The 20,154-nt window shown below is 43.1% G+C and overlaps 2 protein-coding genes across 5 annotated transcripts in view; both read right to left on the reverse strand.

Annotated features, from left to right (window-relative positions):
* Nucleotides 1-20,154, reverse strand: part of asic2 (acid-sensing (proton-gated) ion channel 2) — a gene marked incomplete at its 5' end in the record, with an annotated part of 468,688 nt that overhangs the window by 391,449 nt on the left and 57,085 nt on the right. The window lies entirely within an intron of this gene.
* LOC306936233 (uncharacterized protein) lies at nt 3,184-17,616 on the reverse strand (the record flags this gene model as incomplete). The annotated part of the gene is made up of 5 exons (XM_079519725.1): nt 3,184-4,616; nt 7,443-7,730; nt 11,718-11,787; nt 12,320-14,034; nt 17,367-17,616. The coding sequence occupies 5 exons, from the start codon at nt 17,614-17,616 to the stop codon at nt 3,184-3,186; spliced, it is 3,756 nt and encodes a 1,251-aa protein (XP_079375851.1).

Consider the following 20,154-nt stretch of genomic DNA (forward strand, 5'->3'; position numbering starts at 1 on the left):
TAATGAGCTAGGGTTGAGCTCCAGGGAACACTGCAACCTTAGGCGTCCCCCGACACTTCACCCCCACCCTCCCACTTTACTCCTTGGCCCATTCCCCTTGCATCACTACCTCACCTGTCTTCCCTCCTTTCATTTCCTGGCTGCCAGAGTAGAGGCTGGGACACTCCACCCGATCAGCCTCCTCTCTTCCTTCCTTCTCAGCGCCGGTCATAGCGGGGGTAAAAAATAAATAAAAAATGGCACAACGCAAGTTCATTAAAAACTCCTTCCAACACTCAGACAGCGTGTGATCTGATACAAACGGTTTGTAAAAAAGGCCTATGACTTGGTGAGAATCTTGAATGTGTCTGCAGAAGCCATTCTATACTGGCAGCACAAAGTCATTGCAAAAATGTCAGTCCTTCTGTAATCAAACTGCAATCATACACACAGTATATTGAAGGTGTGCAGATGAAGGGAGAAAAGGAGTACCGTAATGTCCGGACTATAAGCCGCTACTTTTTCCCCATGCTTTGAACCCTGCGGCCTATACAACACAGTATTATAATACTACGGTGACTGCATACATACAAGCATGCTGTGGAACACTGTGGTGTTGTGTGTTGAGCTGCTGCTGCACTACCCGTCTGAGCCCAGTGGTGCAGTACTGTACTTGTGCTGTAGTATACTGTACTGTACAAGCCCTCCTCCCTGGCCTATGTATGTGTGTATGTGTATGTGCATGTGCATGTGCAGTGCACTAAAGTGCCTCCCTCAGTCATCTCATCTCTTCCATCTAGGGATGTTCCAATCAAGACTTTTGGGGCCGATCACCAAACATTGGAAGCCAAATCAGCCGATACTGATCACCGGGGAGGGGCGATAATGCTTTTCAAAGCCTTTATTTATTGTGTAGCAATAAAACAAAGTAATTATTGTCAACAGCATTGTGAAAACGATACCAAGTTACCCAATGCCAAGTTATAGAATGGAGGGTTGGAATTGCCATGCAGATATACAGACCCCCTGCAGCATGACAGCTTAAATTGTCAAATAAATAAACGGCCATAACAACAGGGTTGACATAAGACTGGACAACAACCAGGATATGTCATAGAAGAAACTGCTCAGGTTCCTTTTTTCACCTTCTTTAGAGAAGGTGAAAAAAAGGTTACTACCGAATTACTTCTGAAGTATCAAGTTACTACTGAATGTATCAATACATCTGAAGTATCAAGTTACTACTGAATGTATCAATACATCTGAAGTATCAAGTTACTACTGAATGTATCAATACATCTGAAGTATCACGTTTTTCTTGATAAGCATCTCCACATTATTGAAGACAGCATGATGCATATTTCTCATCCACAATAATGACCACTGTGCTGAAAACGTGCATGCTGTACATGTATCAATGAGTCCACTGGATGACAGAACTGATAGTTTTTTTGTTTTGTTATTAAAGATTTGTTTTTGACTTTTCTGCCTTTATTGATAGTATCAAGTGAAGATGGACAGGAAAGAGGGAGAGAGAAGGGGAGAGACATGCAGCAAAGGTCGTCATGAACGGGACTCGAACACGCGACACGCTGTCAGGCCAAAGCCTATATGTAGCATGCGCCTGGACCACTTGGCCAGCGGGCGCCACAACACCAGAACTGATTGTTAACCAACTCAGAACTGTATATTTTATCGGGACAGACACAAACATGCAGTGTAATTTTGTAAACAAGCTGTAGGGATCATCTGAGCGATGGAATGCATAATATATTCATTCTTGTTTGTAATGTCTGTACATTGCCTACCGTCTCCTTCCAACCAAATCCTTTAGAGTGCCCTGGGTCTGACAGAAGGGAAAAAACAAACGCACATCCTGAATGGAAAACGCCTCTACGTTCTGTGTCTTCACATCATTTCACCCGCTCACTCTATGTGTGTGTGTGTGTGTGTGTGTGTGTGTGTGTGTGTGTGTGTGTGTGTGTGTGTGTGTGTGTGTGTGTGTGTGTGTGTGTGTGTGTGTGTGTGTGTGCGTGTGCAGCGTAAACCACAGAAACAGGAGAGTCTCCCATGCTGCCCTATGGGTTCATCCTGCCTTTCACAGGAATGTTACGTGAGTTGCGTTGCTACTCAGACAGCCAGACCAATAACTGGGTGTTGATGATGGCCAAAGGGGACAGCAGAGTAGAGTATAAGTACTAGTACTTCTTCTACCACATACACACACTTCATTCTCTTGGTCTGTTCATCCACAAGGACCCACATGAGCAGAGCACATGAAGTACATTTACCAAAGTACTTCATTTTAAGGTATTTTTCACTCTTACTGGAGTATTTACGTTCAGTCAGTCAGTCAGTCAGTCAGTCAGTCAGTCAGTCAGTCAGTCAGTACTTGTATACTTCTTCTCCACTACATCTCAGAGGAAAATATTGTACTTTTACTCCATTACGATTTATTTGAAAACTTTAGTTACTAGTTGCTTTGTAGATTTTGATAAAACTATTGTTCATACACATAACACAAATTGTAATACAAGCAGAGACTAGATTAAAAATGTCTTGTGTTTCTTCCTACACACACTGTGAGAATAGAAGAACAAAGCAGTGATCAGAAGAAATGTTTGTTTTGTTCATCTTTAATGTCACTTCATTCACATTATTATCATTTAATGTCACGTAATAGTTTATTCACAACATTATCAGATTATTTCAATAACACCTGCGTCAAAAGTAGTCAACAAACTATAACATTGGCCAAATGGTTTATATTAACATTTTTTGAAAATAGCTGATCTACAAGCACACAACACCTCTCTGTTGTGCTCCACAGTGTCCAGTGACATATATAAAGACAAAAATGATGTATTCTACTAATATTATCATGTTGTTACTTTTTATGACATTAAAAAAACGAATTAGAAGTTTTTTTAATCTGGAAAATAAATAAATCAATATTTCACATGGAATATCAAATCCATAAAATGATGATTACATTTCAACAAGATAAATGGTGCCAAGAGTTTGTATGAATACAAGAGAACAACATATTAAAAATAGATTATTAACCACTTTAAGGCCCGATATACTTATACTATCAAAAAGAGCTGATCTGTGAGCTCGCAAAGCCAGTCTGAGAGAAAAACAACAACATAATAATGCAACTATGCTGGACTCATTATACGAGAGACAGAACCAAAGTGTGATCTACTTGAGGTCACACAACTCAGCAGTGGTTCCAGGTGATGAACAAAGCCAAAGTCCAGCATGGAGGTTTTGGGTGAACGTGGTGTGGACTGTGTGGAGGAGCGTCATGGTGTCGTCGGACACGCTGTAGAAGGACAGAGTACCTGCACTGTGGTCCAGGTACACTCCTATTCTGGAGGACACACGGCCTCGGATGGGAGTTACAATGTTTCTGTGTCTGAAACTGTATCCTTGTTTGGTACACTCTAAACACCATGATTTATCATTGTATCCAAATCTACATTCATCACCAACACCTGTTCTGCCGATATCTTTGTATGAGCCTGCTATATCAACACTGGCTTGACTCAACTCTACCTCCCAGTAACAGCGTCCAGTCAGACCCTCTCTACTCAGAACCTGAGTCCAGAAATTGAATCTCTCTGGGTGATTAGGATATGGTTGTGGTTTGTCCATCATTGTTACTTTTCTGTTCCCTTTAGACAGAGACAGGTATTGATTTGCTGTGTTTGGATCCAGTGTGATCAGACGTGAATATTGTAAGAACTCAGCTCTGGTCTTGGGTTCTGATGGTGACAGTAAAACATCCACTCTGTTCACTGTCTCTGAGACGTTTGTACATTCCTCTGTGAGAATGTCCTCTAGTTTCTCCCTCATCTTAGACATGGCCACAGTCACATCTTCAAAATATCTCAGAGGACGGACATTGCTGCTGACTGGGTGTGTAGATTCACTGATCGTTGAGAGGGAGGAGGTGTAACGCTGTAGAAAATGGATGTGATCCTCTGTGAGTGAGAGCTGCTCCAGCTCAGCATGTCTCCTCCTCAGTTCAGTGACCTCCTGCTCCACACGCCTCCTCAGTTCTTCAGCACGACTCACTTCACGTTTCTGCTGGTCTCTGATCAGCTCCCTCACCTCAGATCGTCTTCTCTCCATGGAAGAGATGAGCTCAGTAAAGATGGTCTCACTGTCCTCCACTGCTCTGTCAGCACAGTGGTTGATGGACTCCACCTCCTGGTGAAGCACCTTCACGTCTTTCTCTCTCTCCTGGATTCTATGCTGGATTTCCCGCTGACATGTATCGACCTCTTTCTGTCTCTCAGTCCGTTCTGCTGCAGCAGAGATGGTATCGTGGCCTTTGTGTTCATCCATGGAGCACAGAGAACAGATTAACTGCTGATCGGTACGACAGAAAACCTTTTTCACCTCGTCGTGACGAGAGCAGATGTTCTCCTGAAGATCGCCGGAGGCTTTGACCAGCTTGTGTTTCTTAAAGGCAGGAGACTGATAGTGAGGCTGGAGATGAGTGTCACAGTAGGAGACCAGACACTGAAGACAAGTCTTCACAGCTTTCAGTCTCCTCCCAGTGCAGACATCACAGGCCACATCTCCAGGTCCAGCGTAGCAGTGGTCAGGAGGTGCAGCTTGGAGTCCTGTTGATAGATGGATGCATATGTATTTATTAACCTGATAAAAGATTTATTTCATTTGTGTGTGCCTGTACCCTTATTTGATAGCCTAATAGAGCGTCGCAGTCCCGCCCCCTCGAGAGACCCGGAAAAGAAATCCCCGTTCATTTTACACATAGACTTTTCAGAAAGTATTTATTTAAAGACGTTTACGCCGCGGACAAAGCCAACTCTTGTCGTGACAAATCATGACAACAAACACAATTTTTCGGGCTGAACAAATAATTAGAAAGAAGTAGAAAACGGCAGGTTACAACACTTTTTTTGTTGTTTTTCTTCTTTGTAATTATTTGTTTGGTCCAAAATATTGTGTTGGTTGTCATGATTTGTCACGACAAGAGTTGGCTTTGTACGACGCTTATAAGGTCTTTAAATAAATACGTTTTGAAATGTCTATGGGAAAAATGCATTGGGAACTATTTCCTGGGCCTGGCGTTGTCATGAAAGGGGGCGGGACTGCGACGCTCTATAGCGTGTGAGAACGTGTACGTCACCAAGAGGGGGGCGGTGTCTGAAAAGCTTGGGACGGCCCTCTCGTGGGCATTAAATTCTAGCCCACATCACTCAGAATAGAGTGACGGTGGTATGTATTTGTAAATATTAAGCTCGTTCTTGGCGACAACATAGTGAACCAACACCAGGGTGGATAGAAAGAACGTCGGGCCCAAATACATTACAAGGACAAGGAAAATGTTGTGAACAAACACGGCTGTGCTTAGATACTTTGTTGAACATTATGTCTCTGCGCCCGTGCGCCGATCCAAGCCATTCTACGTCTTTTTGTAAACTTGTCAATCTGGGTTCCTTGATGCTGTCTCCATGCTGGAAAGCTGAACATCTAATTCCGTTTTCTGGCTCATTTCCTCAACGTGACCTGCTGTGGCACTTATTTACTGAGCAAGTCGGCACCATTGTGAGGTCAGTTTAAAAAAAGAACGTATACAAGCACACGGATAGTCGCTCAATGTAAACAAACCAGACAAGCCAGCAAGTATGGCGGCCGCTACCACGTGACACATATGTTGACGCCCCCTCCAGGAGATTTTGGTACACCCTATAGGAGCCAGCATGTCTCCAGTGCCTGGTAGCCTAACTATTGTTTTTGTTATGTCTATCTTTGTTACCATCTATCTGCCTTACCACCAATCTGTTAGACTAACATTGTTTCCCCGTAAGAATATCCTGCTACACTGCCTTGCTGTTAGCCTTTTATATCTTTGTATAGGGCCAGTGCATAGGGAGGAGTTTCACTCAGAACGGGTTATTCTGGTTGACATGTCCCTGCCTAGCCCGTCTCCGGACCCCCCGGGTTGAGCTCCTTTGGACCCCTACCCCGTAGGGTCCGGTATCACCAGCTTCAAGCTACATGGGATGCAATCTGATTTACCCTGATTTACCCCTGTGCTGCGCTGTGGGTGTCACGCTGACATATTCCAAAAGAAGCATATGAACGCTATAGGAGACAACGAACCCTCATCACCGTGGCTGGTTACCTGCGACAGAGCGCCGGAACTGGCTATCTGTGCGTTCCTGCCTCTGTCGCAGGTAACCAGCCACGGTGATGGAGGCGGTACAATAGGATGTCAATAAGGAAGTCAAGGAAGGAAGGAAGAGAGCTGCCAAAACGGTCGTACAAACATTAAAAATACTTAACGGCTTCTGAGCCGTTCGCGGGGGGGGGGGGGGGTGAGAGGGTTCGTTGTCTCCTATAGCGTTCATATGCTTCTTTTGGAATATGTCAGCGTGACACCCACAGCGCAGCACAGGGGTAAATCAGGGTAAATCAGATTGCATCCCATGTAGCTTGAAGCCGGTGATAAGGAACCCTACGTAAAGTCATCAAAATGTCAGAAACTTTAACGTAGGGTTCCGAAAGGAGCTAGTCCCTGCCTACCAGTAGGCTAGTATAGGCTATAGTAGTTGGCTGCGAGGCTATTTTTCCAGACTCACTGTGGAGACATATACCATTGTAAAATTATTCAATAAACACTGTATGGTTTTGGGTGTCAGATGACACAATAACATAACCTTGATCCACAACAGTAATGGGTCTGCCCTGTCGTTTCTATACCCAAACTCCACCGCGGGCCGTCAGAATTATGCTTCCATTGTAGCCTTGCAGTGCGTTGACTGTCGGAGATATCAAATAATGAAATACATGCTGTATGGTTTCTTTGATTTGGGTGTCAGCTGACAAAATATCATAACCTTTTAGCAACATTCCCAAACACATGCTCTGCTGCTCTCTACCTGTCATCAAACGAGCATGACAGTGTAATCAAAATAATAATGGTCAGATCGCATACAGACAGATTATTTCTTTACTGCGGAGAGAACACGTTTGGCTGATCACTCGTCACTCTCGTGGTGGTTCCGTAAGGATATGTCCACATGTCTTCTCGTCAAGTAAGATGTAAACATTAAGAACTGTTTTGGGAGGGGGAGGCGGCTATCAGATCAGAACACCCGAACATTTTCTAACGACGAATAATAATAATACCACCGTCGATCCAGAGCCATAGAGTAGAAGAGTTGTGACAAGTCAAAGATAGTAGAGAGATGGAAGATGGTGTACTGCAGTGACAGTATACACACCACGTCACTGACAAGCAAACTTAAGAACTACAGACTGGCAGCCAAGTAGCCTAGCATCCTACTAGCCTACATGTAGGCAGCCACATAGCGCCCAATTAAACCAAAATCCTACCGAACGCGTCACATATACATGGTTTATACATGTATATCTGACAGACAGAGCTGTATTTACAAGAGAACTTAAATTGGTCTCACCTGTCTTCTTCAGGATCTCCACCACCTCAGCCAACATGGTGCTTTTCTTCAAAACAGGTCTTGGGATGAAGCTGTGTCTGCATTGTGGACAAGTGAACCTTCCTCTCTGATCGTCCTGGTTCCAGAACCCCTCGATACACCTCTTGCAGTAGCTGTGTCCACAGGGAACAGTCACTGGATCCTTCAGTAAATCCAGACAGATAGAACAACACAACTGTTCCTGATCCAGTTGAACTCCCTGCTGCGCCATTTCAGTACGTCTGTCTGTATGACTGTCACACTGACTGACTAACAGATTGAGACAAGGTTGGTATAATTTCCTCAGAGATCACATGTGATGATATGAGAGCTCCTTTCTTGTTGGTTCCTCAGAGGTGGAAGGAGGTAGGGCCTGCATACCAGCCTTAGGTAAATAATTACTTTATTGTCAGACTGGTTCCTCTCAGAGGTCACATGAGATGAGAGAACACAAATAAAGATGTTAAATGTGTGTGTGTGTGTGTGTGTGTGTGTGTGTGTGTGTGTGTGTGTGTGTGTGTGTGTGTGTGTGTGTGTGTGTGTGTGTGTGTGTTTGTGTGTGTGTGTGTGTGTGCGAGCGTATATATACCTTTCGGTATATACAACAACGCTGGTTTGTACAACTCAGGCTTTCGGATGAGGGCTAAAAATGAACACACACAAAAATGTGAACGGTACTCACAAGAATACTAATACAGACGTTGCGTGCGTGTGTGTAAACCACAGAAACAGGAGATTTAGGGCCCTAGATTATGTTGTTCTTATTGCTTGTTGTACTCTATTTTGTATCATTACACTGTCCTGTTTTAATTTGATTGATTTTATTGTGTTCATTGTACAGCACTTTGTAACCTTGTTAAGAAAGGTGCTTTATCAATAAAATGTACTTACTTACTATTTTCGTCAGTGCCTTACCCCATATCCCTAAACATCTTTGCCTTTTTGTCTCCACCAGGCCGAAGGCATGGGGAGAGAGTATGTTTTGCACTCCGTTCGTGTGTGTGTGTGTGTCCGTCCGTGTGTGTGTGTGTGTGTGTGTCCGACCTTCCATCCATCTGTTACCAGCTAATCTCCGGCACCGTTAACCCGGTCGATGCCAAACTTTGCACACACACTCCCTGGATGCCAACGATGAACCTCTGCCCCACATTTTCCAGAACGGCCTGTTATAGCGCCACCATGAGGCAGCTTTTCACATGTTTTACCTAAAACTGCACCGATCTACGTGAAACGTTGCATGCACACTCCCTTGAGGCCAAGGACAAACCTTTGACCTGCATTTTCCACATCTGCCTTTTATAGCGCTTTTTTGGATATTACTCCTCCAGATTCTGTCCAAAATTCTCACAAATCGTTACACAGTATCTCTATGGTCATGTGCGCAAGTCGGATCTGTCCGATATTTCATATTCCATCCTAATTGGCTATAATTGGCTTTCACAGTTTCATGCAATCATATAGGACTGTTCTGTTTGCATGTATGCGCTGTCAAGGCCAGAAAGTAGTTTTTTTGTGCTACTCAGTATACAGTATAGGCTCAGGGCTTCCTGCATAACTTGCTAGTATGATGATGATGTCACTCGCATGTGCAACAACGCTGGTGTGTGTGTGTGTGTGTGTGTGTGTGTGTGTGTGTGTGTGTGTGTGTGTGTGTGTGTGTGTGTGTGTGTGTGTGTGTGTGTGTAACTCAGGCTTTCTGATGAGGGCTAAATACGAACGCACAAACAAAATACCATTTATAAATCTGCCGTACTGAAATGTTCTCACAAGTATACTAATGTGTGTGTGTGTGTGTGTGTGTGTGTGTGTGTAAATGGTAAATGGTAAATGGTGCATTTATATAGCGCCTTTATCCAAGGCGCTTTACATAGATTGTGCATTACATTCACCCATTCACACACACATTCATACACCGATTGCGGCGGAAGCCATGCAAGGTACCAACCACCAGCACAACGGGAGCAATTTGGGGTTCAGTGTCTTGCCCAAGGACACTTCGACATGTAGCCAGGAGGAGCCGGGATTCGAACCGCCGACCCATGGATCATTGGACGACCTGCTCTACCTCTTGAGCCACAGTCGCGTGTGTGTGTGTGTGTGTGTGTGTGTGTGTGTGTGTGTGTGTGTGTGTGTGTGTGTGTGTGTGTGTGTGTGTGTGTGTGTGTGTGTGTGTGTGTGTGTGTGTGTGTGCGTGCGTGCGTGCGTGTGTGCGTGTATGTGTGTGCGTGTGCAGCGTAAACCACAGAAACAGGAGAGTCTCCCATGCTGCCCTATGGGTTCATCCTGCCTTTCACAGGAATGTTACGTGAGTTGCGTTGCTACTCAGACAGCCAGACCAATAACTGGGTGTTGATGATGGCCGAAGGGGACAGCAGAGTAGAGTATAAGTACTAGTACTTCTTCTACCACATACACACACTTCATTCTCTTGGTCTGTTCATCCACAAGGACCCACATGAGCAGAGCACATGAAGTACATTTACTAAAGTACTTCATTTTAAGGTATTTTTCACTCTTACTGGAGTATTTACGTTCAGTCAGTCAGTCAGTCAGTCAGTCAGTCAGTCAGTCAGTCAGTCAGTACTTGTATACTTCTTCTCCACTACATCTCAGAGGAAAATATTGTACTTTTACTCCATTACGATTTATTTGAGTTACTAGTTACTTTGTAGATTTTGATAAAACTAATGTTCATACACATAACACTAAATTGTAATACAAGCAGAGACTAGATTAAAAATGTCTCACAAAGCAGTGATCAGAAGAAATGTTTGTTTTGTTCATCTTTAATGTCACTTTATTCACAATATTATCATTTAATGGCACTTCATTCACAAGATTATTTCAATAAGACCATTACTGCATCAAAAGAAATCAACAATCTATAAAATTGGCCAAATGGTTTATATTAATTGCAGGTCGGGACAACTGCAGAGGGACATTTTTTTAAAATAGCCGATCTACAAGCACACAGCGCCTCTCTGTTGTGCTCCACAGTGTTCAGTGACAGATATACAGTAGACATAAAGTACTCTCAGAAATCAAAAGTATACACAAAAATATACACACTAAATGTATTGTACTAATATTATCATGTTGGTTACTATTTGACATTAAAAAAAATGTAGTAGCATAAAAACAAAAATTTGGAAAAATGTAATCAATATTTCACATAATTGTTGGGCTTCCACACAACCTAGCACCGAAGTGATCAGGCAGTAGTAGTCTTAGAGTATATATGAATAGAGACGGCACCCGGAGGAAACCCTGAGGCGAAATGGACATAGTGGCCGAATTTGGTATTGCAGTTTGGACCCATATCGTGAACGCGCTGGTCCGTTGACTATCATTGCACACGTTCATGATGACACGTGAACGGTTTCACACGTGAACGCTGTTTCACACGTGAACGCGTGCAATGATAGTCAACTTAATGCAAGTGGATGGGAGGAGAAATCCGGTGCCGTCTCTATTCATATACTCTAAGGTAGTAGTAGTTTAGTAGTAGCTTGAGCAAATGTAAAGCATCTTATGAGTACATTTTTAACAAAATAGTTAAGTGACTATGGCACCGCATTGTAAAGACAATGCTTTGGGTGGAAACAGTGCAGTCACTACCGAAACACTGGTTGTTTTGTCTAAAATCAAAGATAGTGAGTTATGTCAACTACCAAAAATGCTGAAATCAATATAATCAACTGTATACATTTTACAAATAATATTGCGTTTAGATTTTGATTACTCTCAATAATTCAACATAAAACAATAACATTTCAATTTAAATGTATTTAATTGTGCAACCACCTACCTAAATTCTTAAAATGGTCTGTACAGGGGGGAATTAAAAAAACAAAAAAACAAACAATAGGTTAAAATAAGAATTTTAGTATATTCGAAGGTAAAAGTATATTTTGGTAGTGACACATTTTGGGAAAGGAAAGATATTCCAATACATTATTAAAATACAATATGATGATTGACTGTGCCTTTACTAAATATGTGTCCCTTAGATCTGGAGCAACATTAATATGGTCAAAGTTTTTCCAAAATAGCATACAAATTTCACACAATTTCCAACTCTGAATTTGAACCAATTCGGTAGAATGGCCCTGCATATACTTCACCATGTGACGCACAGCTAAAATAGCTGATCTACAAGCTCACAAAGCAGGCTGAGAGAAACATTATGATGAAACTATGCTGCACTCATGACATGAGAGACAAAACAAAAGTGTGATCTACTAGCAGAGGTCACACAACTCAGCAGTGACACCAGGTGAATGAAGATAAAATCCAACATGGAGGTTTTGGGTGAATGTGGTGTGGACTGTGTGGAGCAGAGTCATGGTGTCAGACACATTGTAGAAGGACAGAGTACCTGCACTGTGGTCCAGGTACACTCCTACTCTGGAGGACACATGGCCTGGGATGGGAGTTTTAAAGCCTCTGTGTATGATTCCGGGTCTGAAAGTATCACATTCTTCGGATTCTTCTGAACACCATAAAGCCCACGAGTTATCACCGTATCCAAATCCACTTACACAAGCTGGCTCTGTTCTGCTGATATCTTTATATGAAGCTGCTATTTCAACAAGAACTCCACTCCACTTTACCTCCGAGTAACAGCGTCCACTCAGGCCCTCTCTACACAGAACCTGATAACACCCAGTGAATCTCTCTGGGTGATCAGCATATGATTGTGGTTGGTCCATAAATGTTACTTTTCTGTTCCCTTTAGACAGAGACAGGCGTTGATTTGCTGTGTTTGGATCCAGTGTGATTGGACGTGAATATTGTAAGAACTCAGCTCTGGTCTTGGGTTCTGGTGCTGTTGACAGTGAAACATCCACTCTGCTCACTGTCTCTGAGACGTTTGTCGATTCCTCTGTAAGACTGTCATCTAGTTTGTCTCTCATATTGGACTCGGCCACAGTCTCATCTTCAACGTATCTCAGGTCATCGCTGCTGACTGGGTGTGTAGATTCAAGAGAGCTGCAACACTCTCGAAAATGGACGGGATCCTCTGTGAGTGAGAGCTGCTCCAGGTCACACAACTCAGCAGTGTCTCCAGGTGATGAATAAAGCCAAAGTCCAGCATGGAGGTTTTGGGTGAACGTGGTGTGGACTGTGTGGAGGAGAGTCATGGTGTCGGACACGCTGTAGAAGGACAGAGTACCTGCACTGTGGTCCAGGTACACTCCTACTCTGGAGGACACAACACGGCCTGGGATGTCAGTTTTAATACCTCCGTGTATGAAAATATAACCTTGTTTGGTACATCCTAAAGACCACGATTTATCATTGGATCCAAATCCACATTCACCATCACCTGTTCTGCTGATATCTTCATGTGAGACTGCTATACGAGCACAGTATCCACTCAACTCTACCTCCCAGTAGCAGCGTCCACTCAGACCCTCTCTACTCAGAACCTGCCACACTCCAGTAAATCTCTGTGGGTGATCGGGATGTGATTGTGGTTTGTCCATCACTGTTACTTTTCTGTTTCCTTTAGACAAGGACAGGCGTTGATTTGCGGTGTTTGGATCCAGTGTGATCGGACGTGAATATTGTAAGAACTCAGCTCTGGTCTTGGGTTCTGGTGGTGTTGATGGTAAAACATCCACTCTGTTCACCGTCTCGGAGACATTTGTCCCTTCCTCTGTATAAATGTCCTCTAGTTCGTCAGCTATGGTCTTCGGTTCTGGTCCTGTTGACAGTAAAACATCCACTTTGTTCACTGTCTCTGAGACATTTGTCCATTCCTCTGTAAGAATGTCCTCTAGTTTCTCCCTCATCTTAGACATGGCCACAGTCACATCTTCAAAGTTTCTCAGAGGACGGACATTGGTGCCTACTGGGTGTGTAGATTCACTGATCGTTGAGAGGGATGAGGTGTAACGCTGTAGAAAATGGATGTGATCCTCTGTGAGCGAGAGCTGCTCCAGCTCAGCATGTCTCCTCCTCAGTTCAGTGACCTCCTGCTCCACACGCCTCCTCAGCTCTTCAGCACGACTCACTTCACATTTCTGCTGATCTCTGATCAGCTCCCTCACCTCAGATCGTCTTCTCTCCATGGAAGAGATGAGCTCAGTAAAGATGGTGTCACTGTCCTCCACTGCTCTGTCAGCACAGTGGTTGATGGACTCCACCTCCTTGTGAAGCACCTTCACGTCTTTCTCTCTCTCCTGGATTCTCTGCTGGATGTTCTGCTGACTTGAATGGAGCTCTTTCTGTCTCTCAGTCCGTTCTGCTGCAGCTGAGATCGTATCATGACCTTTGTGTTCTTCCACGGAGCACAGAGAACAGATACACTGCTGATCGGTACGACAGAAAAGCTTCTTCACCTCATCGTGACGAGAGCAGATGTTCTCCTGAAGCTCAACGGAGGCTTTGACCAGCTTGTGTTTCTTAAAAGCAGGAGACTGATAGTGAGGCTGGAGATGAGTGTCACAGTAAGAGACCAGACACTGAAGACAAGTCTTCACAGCTTTCAGTCTCCTCCCAGTACAGACATCACAGGCCACATCTCCAGGTCCAGCGTAGCAGTGATCAGGAGGAGCAGCTTGGAGTCCTGTTGATAGATTGATACATGTATTTATCAATTTGATAAAAATGTATTTCATTTGTATGTGCCTGTACCCTCATATTTGGTAGCCTAATAGGAGCCAGCATGTCTCTGCTGCCTGATAACTATTGTTTTTGTTACCGTCTATCTGCCTTACCACCGATTGGTGTTAGACTAACACTATTATTATATACATATATATTGTTTCCCCTCAAGATAGCCTGCCACACTGCCTTGTTGTTAGCCTTTTATATTCCTGTCATCTCTTTATTGGTTTATAAATGTATAGGCCTATCTGACAGACATACAGTGAGCTGTATTCAGAGATGGGCAAAATACATTGAAAATGTATTTTGATACAAAATACAGATACTGGGTCAAAAAATGTATCCAAATACAAAATATAAATACTGGTCTGAGAAATGTATTTGAGATACAAATACGTATTTTGTATTTTGAAAATACATTTTCATGAAATTTATATAATGATGAGTAAATTCATAATTGATTGCCTTAATATTAAATTAATGACCTGTCAGAATGTCTAATACATTGAAGATTATTAAGAATGATACACTTGTGCTATAACTTCATGCTATAACATTCATAATTTAACCTGAACAGCGTGATGTCACAACAAAAAGGCACTTCATTATTATAAAGGCTAAAAATGAACAGTGATTTCTCAAACAATAGGCTACTAAGGATAAATGAAAGCTGATTTACTATAAACTCATAAAAGTGGTGAATCATCTAAAATGTAAATGGTGTGTCTAGTTTGAAGTATGAATCACCATTTAAGAGTTCAAAGAGGCCATGGACAGGTTTTATATTGAACTGCTGTTTAAAACAAACAGCAGTTGTGCCACTAGGTGGCAACTGTTACTTTTTAATGAGATTAATTGCAGTCAGGTGTGTTTTTTGTGACTGATCCAGCCAAACAAAACACCAAAAATAGAATTACACACCCACCCTGTGTTGAAATAGTACTGCACCTACACATTTAGGCTTCACTCACACTGTCACAACAGAATGTTGTATAGGCTACTGTAGCTGATGCATGAGACTTGTTGACTGTTGCAAGCTCGCAATTCATTTCCAATGGGAGTCACGTGGTTTGAAGAGACAAACGTGTTGTATGAGGGGGAGGGGGGGAGTTGAAACACCTACAACATACATACATCAGCTTGTAGGCAAAAATGTTGTATCAAACCATGTGACTTCCATTGGAAATGTATTGGGGCGGCCATGACACTTACAACTTGCTTACATCTACCATGCAACATTGTTGTATGCTAGATGTATAGGGCCTCACTCACCTTCACATCTAGCATACAACATTGTTGCATGGTAGATGTAAACAAAGGGTAAGTGTTATGGCCGCCCCAATGCATTTCCAATGGAAGTCACATGGTTTGACACAACATTTTTGTTGTATGGCTTTCGGCTGTGTTTCGACTGCCCCCCTCCCCCTCATACAACAAAAATGTTGTGTCAAACCATGTGACTCCCATTGGAAATGAATTGCGAGCTTGCATCAGTCAACAAGTCTCATGCATCAGCTATACAACAATCTGTTGTGCAGGTGTGAGTGAAGCCTAGGGGTGCACTCACACGGTTAATGCAACACAATGTTGTGTCAAACCATGTGACCTCCATTGGAAATGCATTGGGCGGCCATGATACTACACAGCATTGATCCAACGAGCACAGAGAATTGCATTAACCGTGTGAGTGCACCCTAAGGCCTCACTCACACCTATACATCTAGCATACAACAATGTTGCATGGTAGATGTAAGCAAGATGTAATGTCATGGCTGCCCCAATGCATTTCCAATGGAAGTCACATGGTTTGATACAACATTTTTGCCTACAAGCTGATGTAAGTATGTTGTATGTGTTTCGACTGCCCCCCTCCCCCTCATACAACACGTTTGTCTCTTCAAACCACGTGACTCCCATTGGAAATGAATTGCGAGCTTGCAACAGTCAACAAGTCTCATGCATCAACTATACAACATTCTGTTGTGACAGTGTGAGTGAAGCCGTAGGCCTGACTCACACCTTTCGATCTTGCATACAACATTGATGCATGCTAGATGTAAGCAAGATGTAAGTGTCATGGCCGCCCCAATGCATTTCCAATGGAAGTCACATGGTTTGATACAACATTTTGGACTACAAGCTGTTGTATGGCTTTCGGCTGTGTTTCGACTGCCCCCCTCCCCCTCATACAACACAAATGTTGTGTCAAACCATGTGACTCCCAATGGAAATGCATTGGGGCAAGATGTATCACACCCTTTATATACAACAAGCATACATCAATCTGTTGCGACCGTGTGAGTCGCCCCTAAGGCCTCACTCACACCTTCACGTCTAGCATACAACATTGTTGCATGCTAGATGTAAACAAAGGGTAAGTGTCATGGCCGCCCCAATCCATTTCCAATGGAAGTCACATGGTTTGAAACAACATTTTTGTTGTACGGCTTTCGGCTGTGTTTTGACTGCCCCCTCCCCCTCATACAACACGTTTGTCTCTTCAAACCACGTGACTCCCATTGGAAATGAATTGCGAGCTTGCAACAGTCAACAAGTCTCATGCATCAGCTATACAACATTCTGTTGTGACAGTGTGAGTGAAGCCTAAGTGTGAGCGAAGCCATAGGCAGTAGAACAAACATATTTATTTAACATATGTTGGTTGTTTGGTGTGCCCTGTTTTGTTCGCTTCCATGTGTCCACATGTTCTGCCTGTCCACAGAGTCAGGCATGCCCAGCTCTAAAGCCTCCCTCCACCTTCCACTACTTTACTAATATTTAAATATGTCCTGTTGTAAGCTTGCTTTAGCTTGCAATATCCAATAATCATGTTTAGATATTAGATGAATCATTTATTTGCAACTTGGAGATGTGAGGTAAAGTCTGAACTCTGCATCAACTCAAGGCCCGCCCTACTCTGCCTCTCATTTGTGGTTCAATTTGAGTGTAAGCCAATCAGAAGGTGGAATAGAGGTGACATCACACATTGTGTTTTGCTGTGTGTGTGTGTGGGAGCGTATGTTTTGCCCCTACAGTTTAAACCTGAGGCTGTGTAAATGTTTAACATGTGTCCATTTGAGGAAAAAAATGACATTAAAACAAAAAAAGTATTTTATGTATTTGAAATACAGAAAATACTAGATCTGAAAGTATTTAGATACAAAATACATCTCATTTCTTCCATCCCAGCAAAATACAAATGACAAAATACAAAAAAGTATTTCAAATACATGTATTTCAAATACTGCCCATCTCTGGCTGTATTTACAAGACAACTTGAATTGGTCTCACCTGTCTTCTTCAGGCTCTCCACCACCTCAGCCAACATGGTGTTTTTCTTCAGAACAGGCCTTGGGATGAAGCTGTGTCTGCATTGTGGACAAGTGAACCTTCCTCTCTGATCGTCCTGGTTCCAGTATCCCTCGATACACCTCCTGCAGTAGCTGTGTCCACAGGGAACAGTCACTGGATCCTTCAGTAGATCCAGACAGATAGAACAACACAACTGTTCCTGGTCCAGTTGAAGTCCCTGCTGCGCCATTTTAGCACGACTGTCTGTATGACTGACTGACTGACAGACTAACAGATTGAGTTAAGGTTGGCTTAATTTCCTCAGAGATCACATCATGATATGAGAGCTGCTTTCTGGTTGGTTCCTCAGAGGTGGAAGGAGGTAGGGCCCGCTTACCAGCTTTAGGTAAAATAAGTACTTTATTGTCAGACTGGTTCCTCAGAGGTCACATGAGTTGAGAGATCCTTTCCGATTGGTTTGTAGGCCTACATACAAAGCCACATTGTCCCTTGGACTTTGGGCCAATAAGAAATGGCTTGGCAGGAATGCTGACACTCAGGTTTGTTGTTATTACTTTGTGTGCAGGTGCATGAGATTAATGCCTGACTCACACCTTTCGATCTAGCATACAACATTGATGCAAGCTAGATGTAAAGAAAGGGTTTGTTTACATCTTGTCCCAATGCATTTCCAATGGAAGTCACATGGTTTGACACAACATTTGTGTTGTACGGCTCTCGGCTGTGTTTCGACTGCCCAACTCTCACCAACACAAACCGCAGAGCATATAGGCTACAGTATAAAAGGTGTAGGTGGCTACACTTCACTGTAGCTGCATGCCCATCAAATTCAGAATTGATTATAATTTTCTTTTAACAACCTATAAGGCATTATATGGGCTAGCCCCACTTTATATCTGAGACTTACTGAAGGCAAAGCCAAATGTGAGATTTCTCAGGTCCTCTGACAAGAGTCTTCTGAAGATACCTGCGACCAAACTCGTAACCAAGGGTGACCGGGCCTTTGCAGTGGATGCTCCCTCACTGTGGAACGCCTATACCCTTAACGCTGAGTCTGTTGATTCATTTAGAAACTTTTTGTTTTGTGATTTTTTTAATCTGACCCTTTTTGCATGTCAGTGTGTTTGTGTGTGTGTGTGTGTGTGTGTGTGTGTGTGTGTGTGTGTGTGTGTGTGTGTGTGTGTGTGTGTGTGTGTGTGTGTGTGTGTGTGTGTACTAAATAAAAGCGCTAGCATAGAGAAAAAAACATTAGATTGCTCCTACAGCTTTTTTAAATGTTGGTTCTAATAACTGTATGGGCCTGGGGGAGGCACTGTAGTGCACTGCGCGCACACAGACACACACACACACACACACAGACACACACACACACACTTGAATCAGGCTTTAAAGTAAATAATGTAAATAAGCACCGATAGCATCCCTCGCCTTTCTATAAAACACAGATGGTGCACAGAAACCAGATCAACTGATATATTAGCTGAGATAAGGTCCTAATGCATTTTAAATGAATAGCGTGGAGGACAATGTTTATTACCATAGGGGGGGGGGGGGGGGCACTGAGATCGATGGCCGCTGGTGCAGAACACAGTAACCTAAGTGATGTCAAATAAACTATTTGCATGTAATTGACCGTACAGTTCTAGCATTATTGTCCCACTGTTGCAAGGCACTAAAGTCATTGCCACTGTAATTCCAGTCCATACACTGTGACTGTACAATCTCCCATTATTACACAGCTTGGTTGAATGCTTGATTCTGATTGGTCAATTGCTGAATTCAGCTGTGTGATATTTCTTCATAATGCCCGCTTGGCTCTATAACAGGCCGCTGTCTAATCAAAGGCTCAGAGCAGCTGCTCATATACATTTGCTTTGCTCGATTTTGTGCCGTATCACAGTATCCAACAGGAACAGGACACTGTGTACAAAGATGCTAACGCACACCAAAGTCCTTGTAGCGATGCCGGCCCACGGGAGAGAACTGCAGAGGGAATCTTGAAAAAACAAGAAAGTGGTCGCACACCCCAATAGCCAGAGTGCCAATACTTTATTAGGACGCAGCAGGTTAAGACAAATTAATCCAACGTTTCCGGTGGTTAAGCCTTCATCAGGGAATGGCATCCAATGGTGTCCAGCCATGTAAACAAACACACCATTGTCATCTACTAAACATTGCTCTCAATAATGTTTTGAGAGTAACATTTTGAAGACAGAAATAGACAATGCAGTAAACGAAAATGTATTCAATTTGATCAACACTTCCTTGTTTTCAGAGTCGACCGTGTCCGCCCACCACAACACTTATGGAATACTTTCATTACCATAAGCAAGGAAATACTTTTGGGTCAATTCAATTATTTATTAATTAAGCAGCCGTGTAATAAGCGGCATAATAGATGCCGCGCCAGTAGTGGTTTAAAAATAACCCCCTTCAGGATGATTAAACACCTCGTGTTACGCCTTTTAATCATCCTGTCGGGCGTTATTTCTCAACAATATACCTGCACGGACGTATATTATATCTTGCGTAAAGATAATGGGTGGTGAATTTGTGGACGCTCAATTCTCAAAAATAGCTGATCTACAAGCTATGAGCTTATCTGCTATTTTTGAATAGCCAATATCGTTAAAGTGGTCTGGGCCGTGGCTCAGTGGTCCAGGCACCTTGGCCGGTAGTCCAAGTCTGGCAGTGTGCCGCGGGTTCGACTCCCGATCCCGACGGCCTTTACTGCATGTCACTCCCCCATCTCTCTCCCCCATTTCCT

The sequence above is a fragment of the Electrona antarctica genome, assembly GCF_951216825.1.
Source record: "Electrona antarctica genome assembly, chromosome: 14".
NCBI lineage: Eukaryota > Metazoa > Chordata > Actinopteri > Myctophiformes > Myctophidae > Electrona > Electrona antarctica.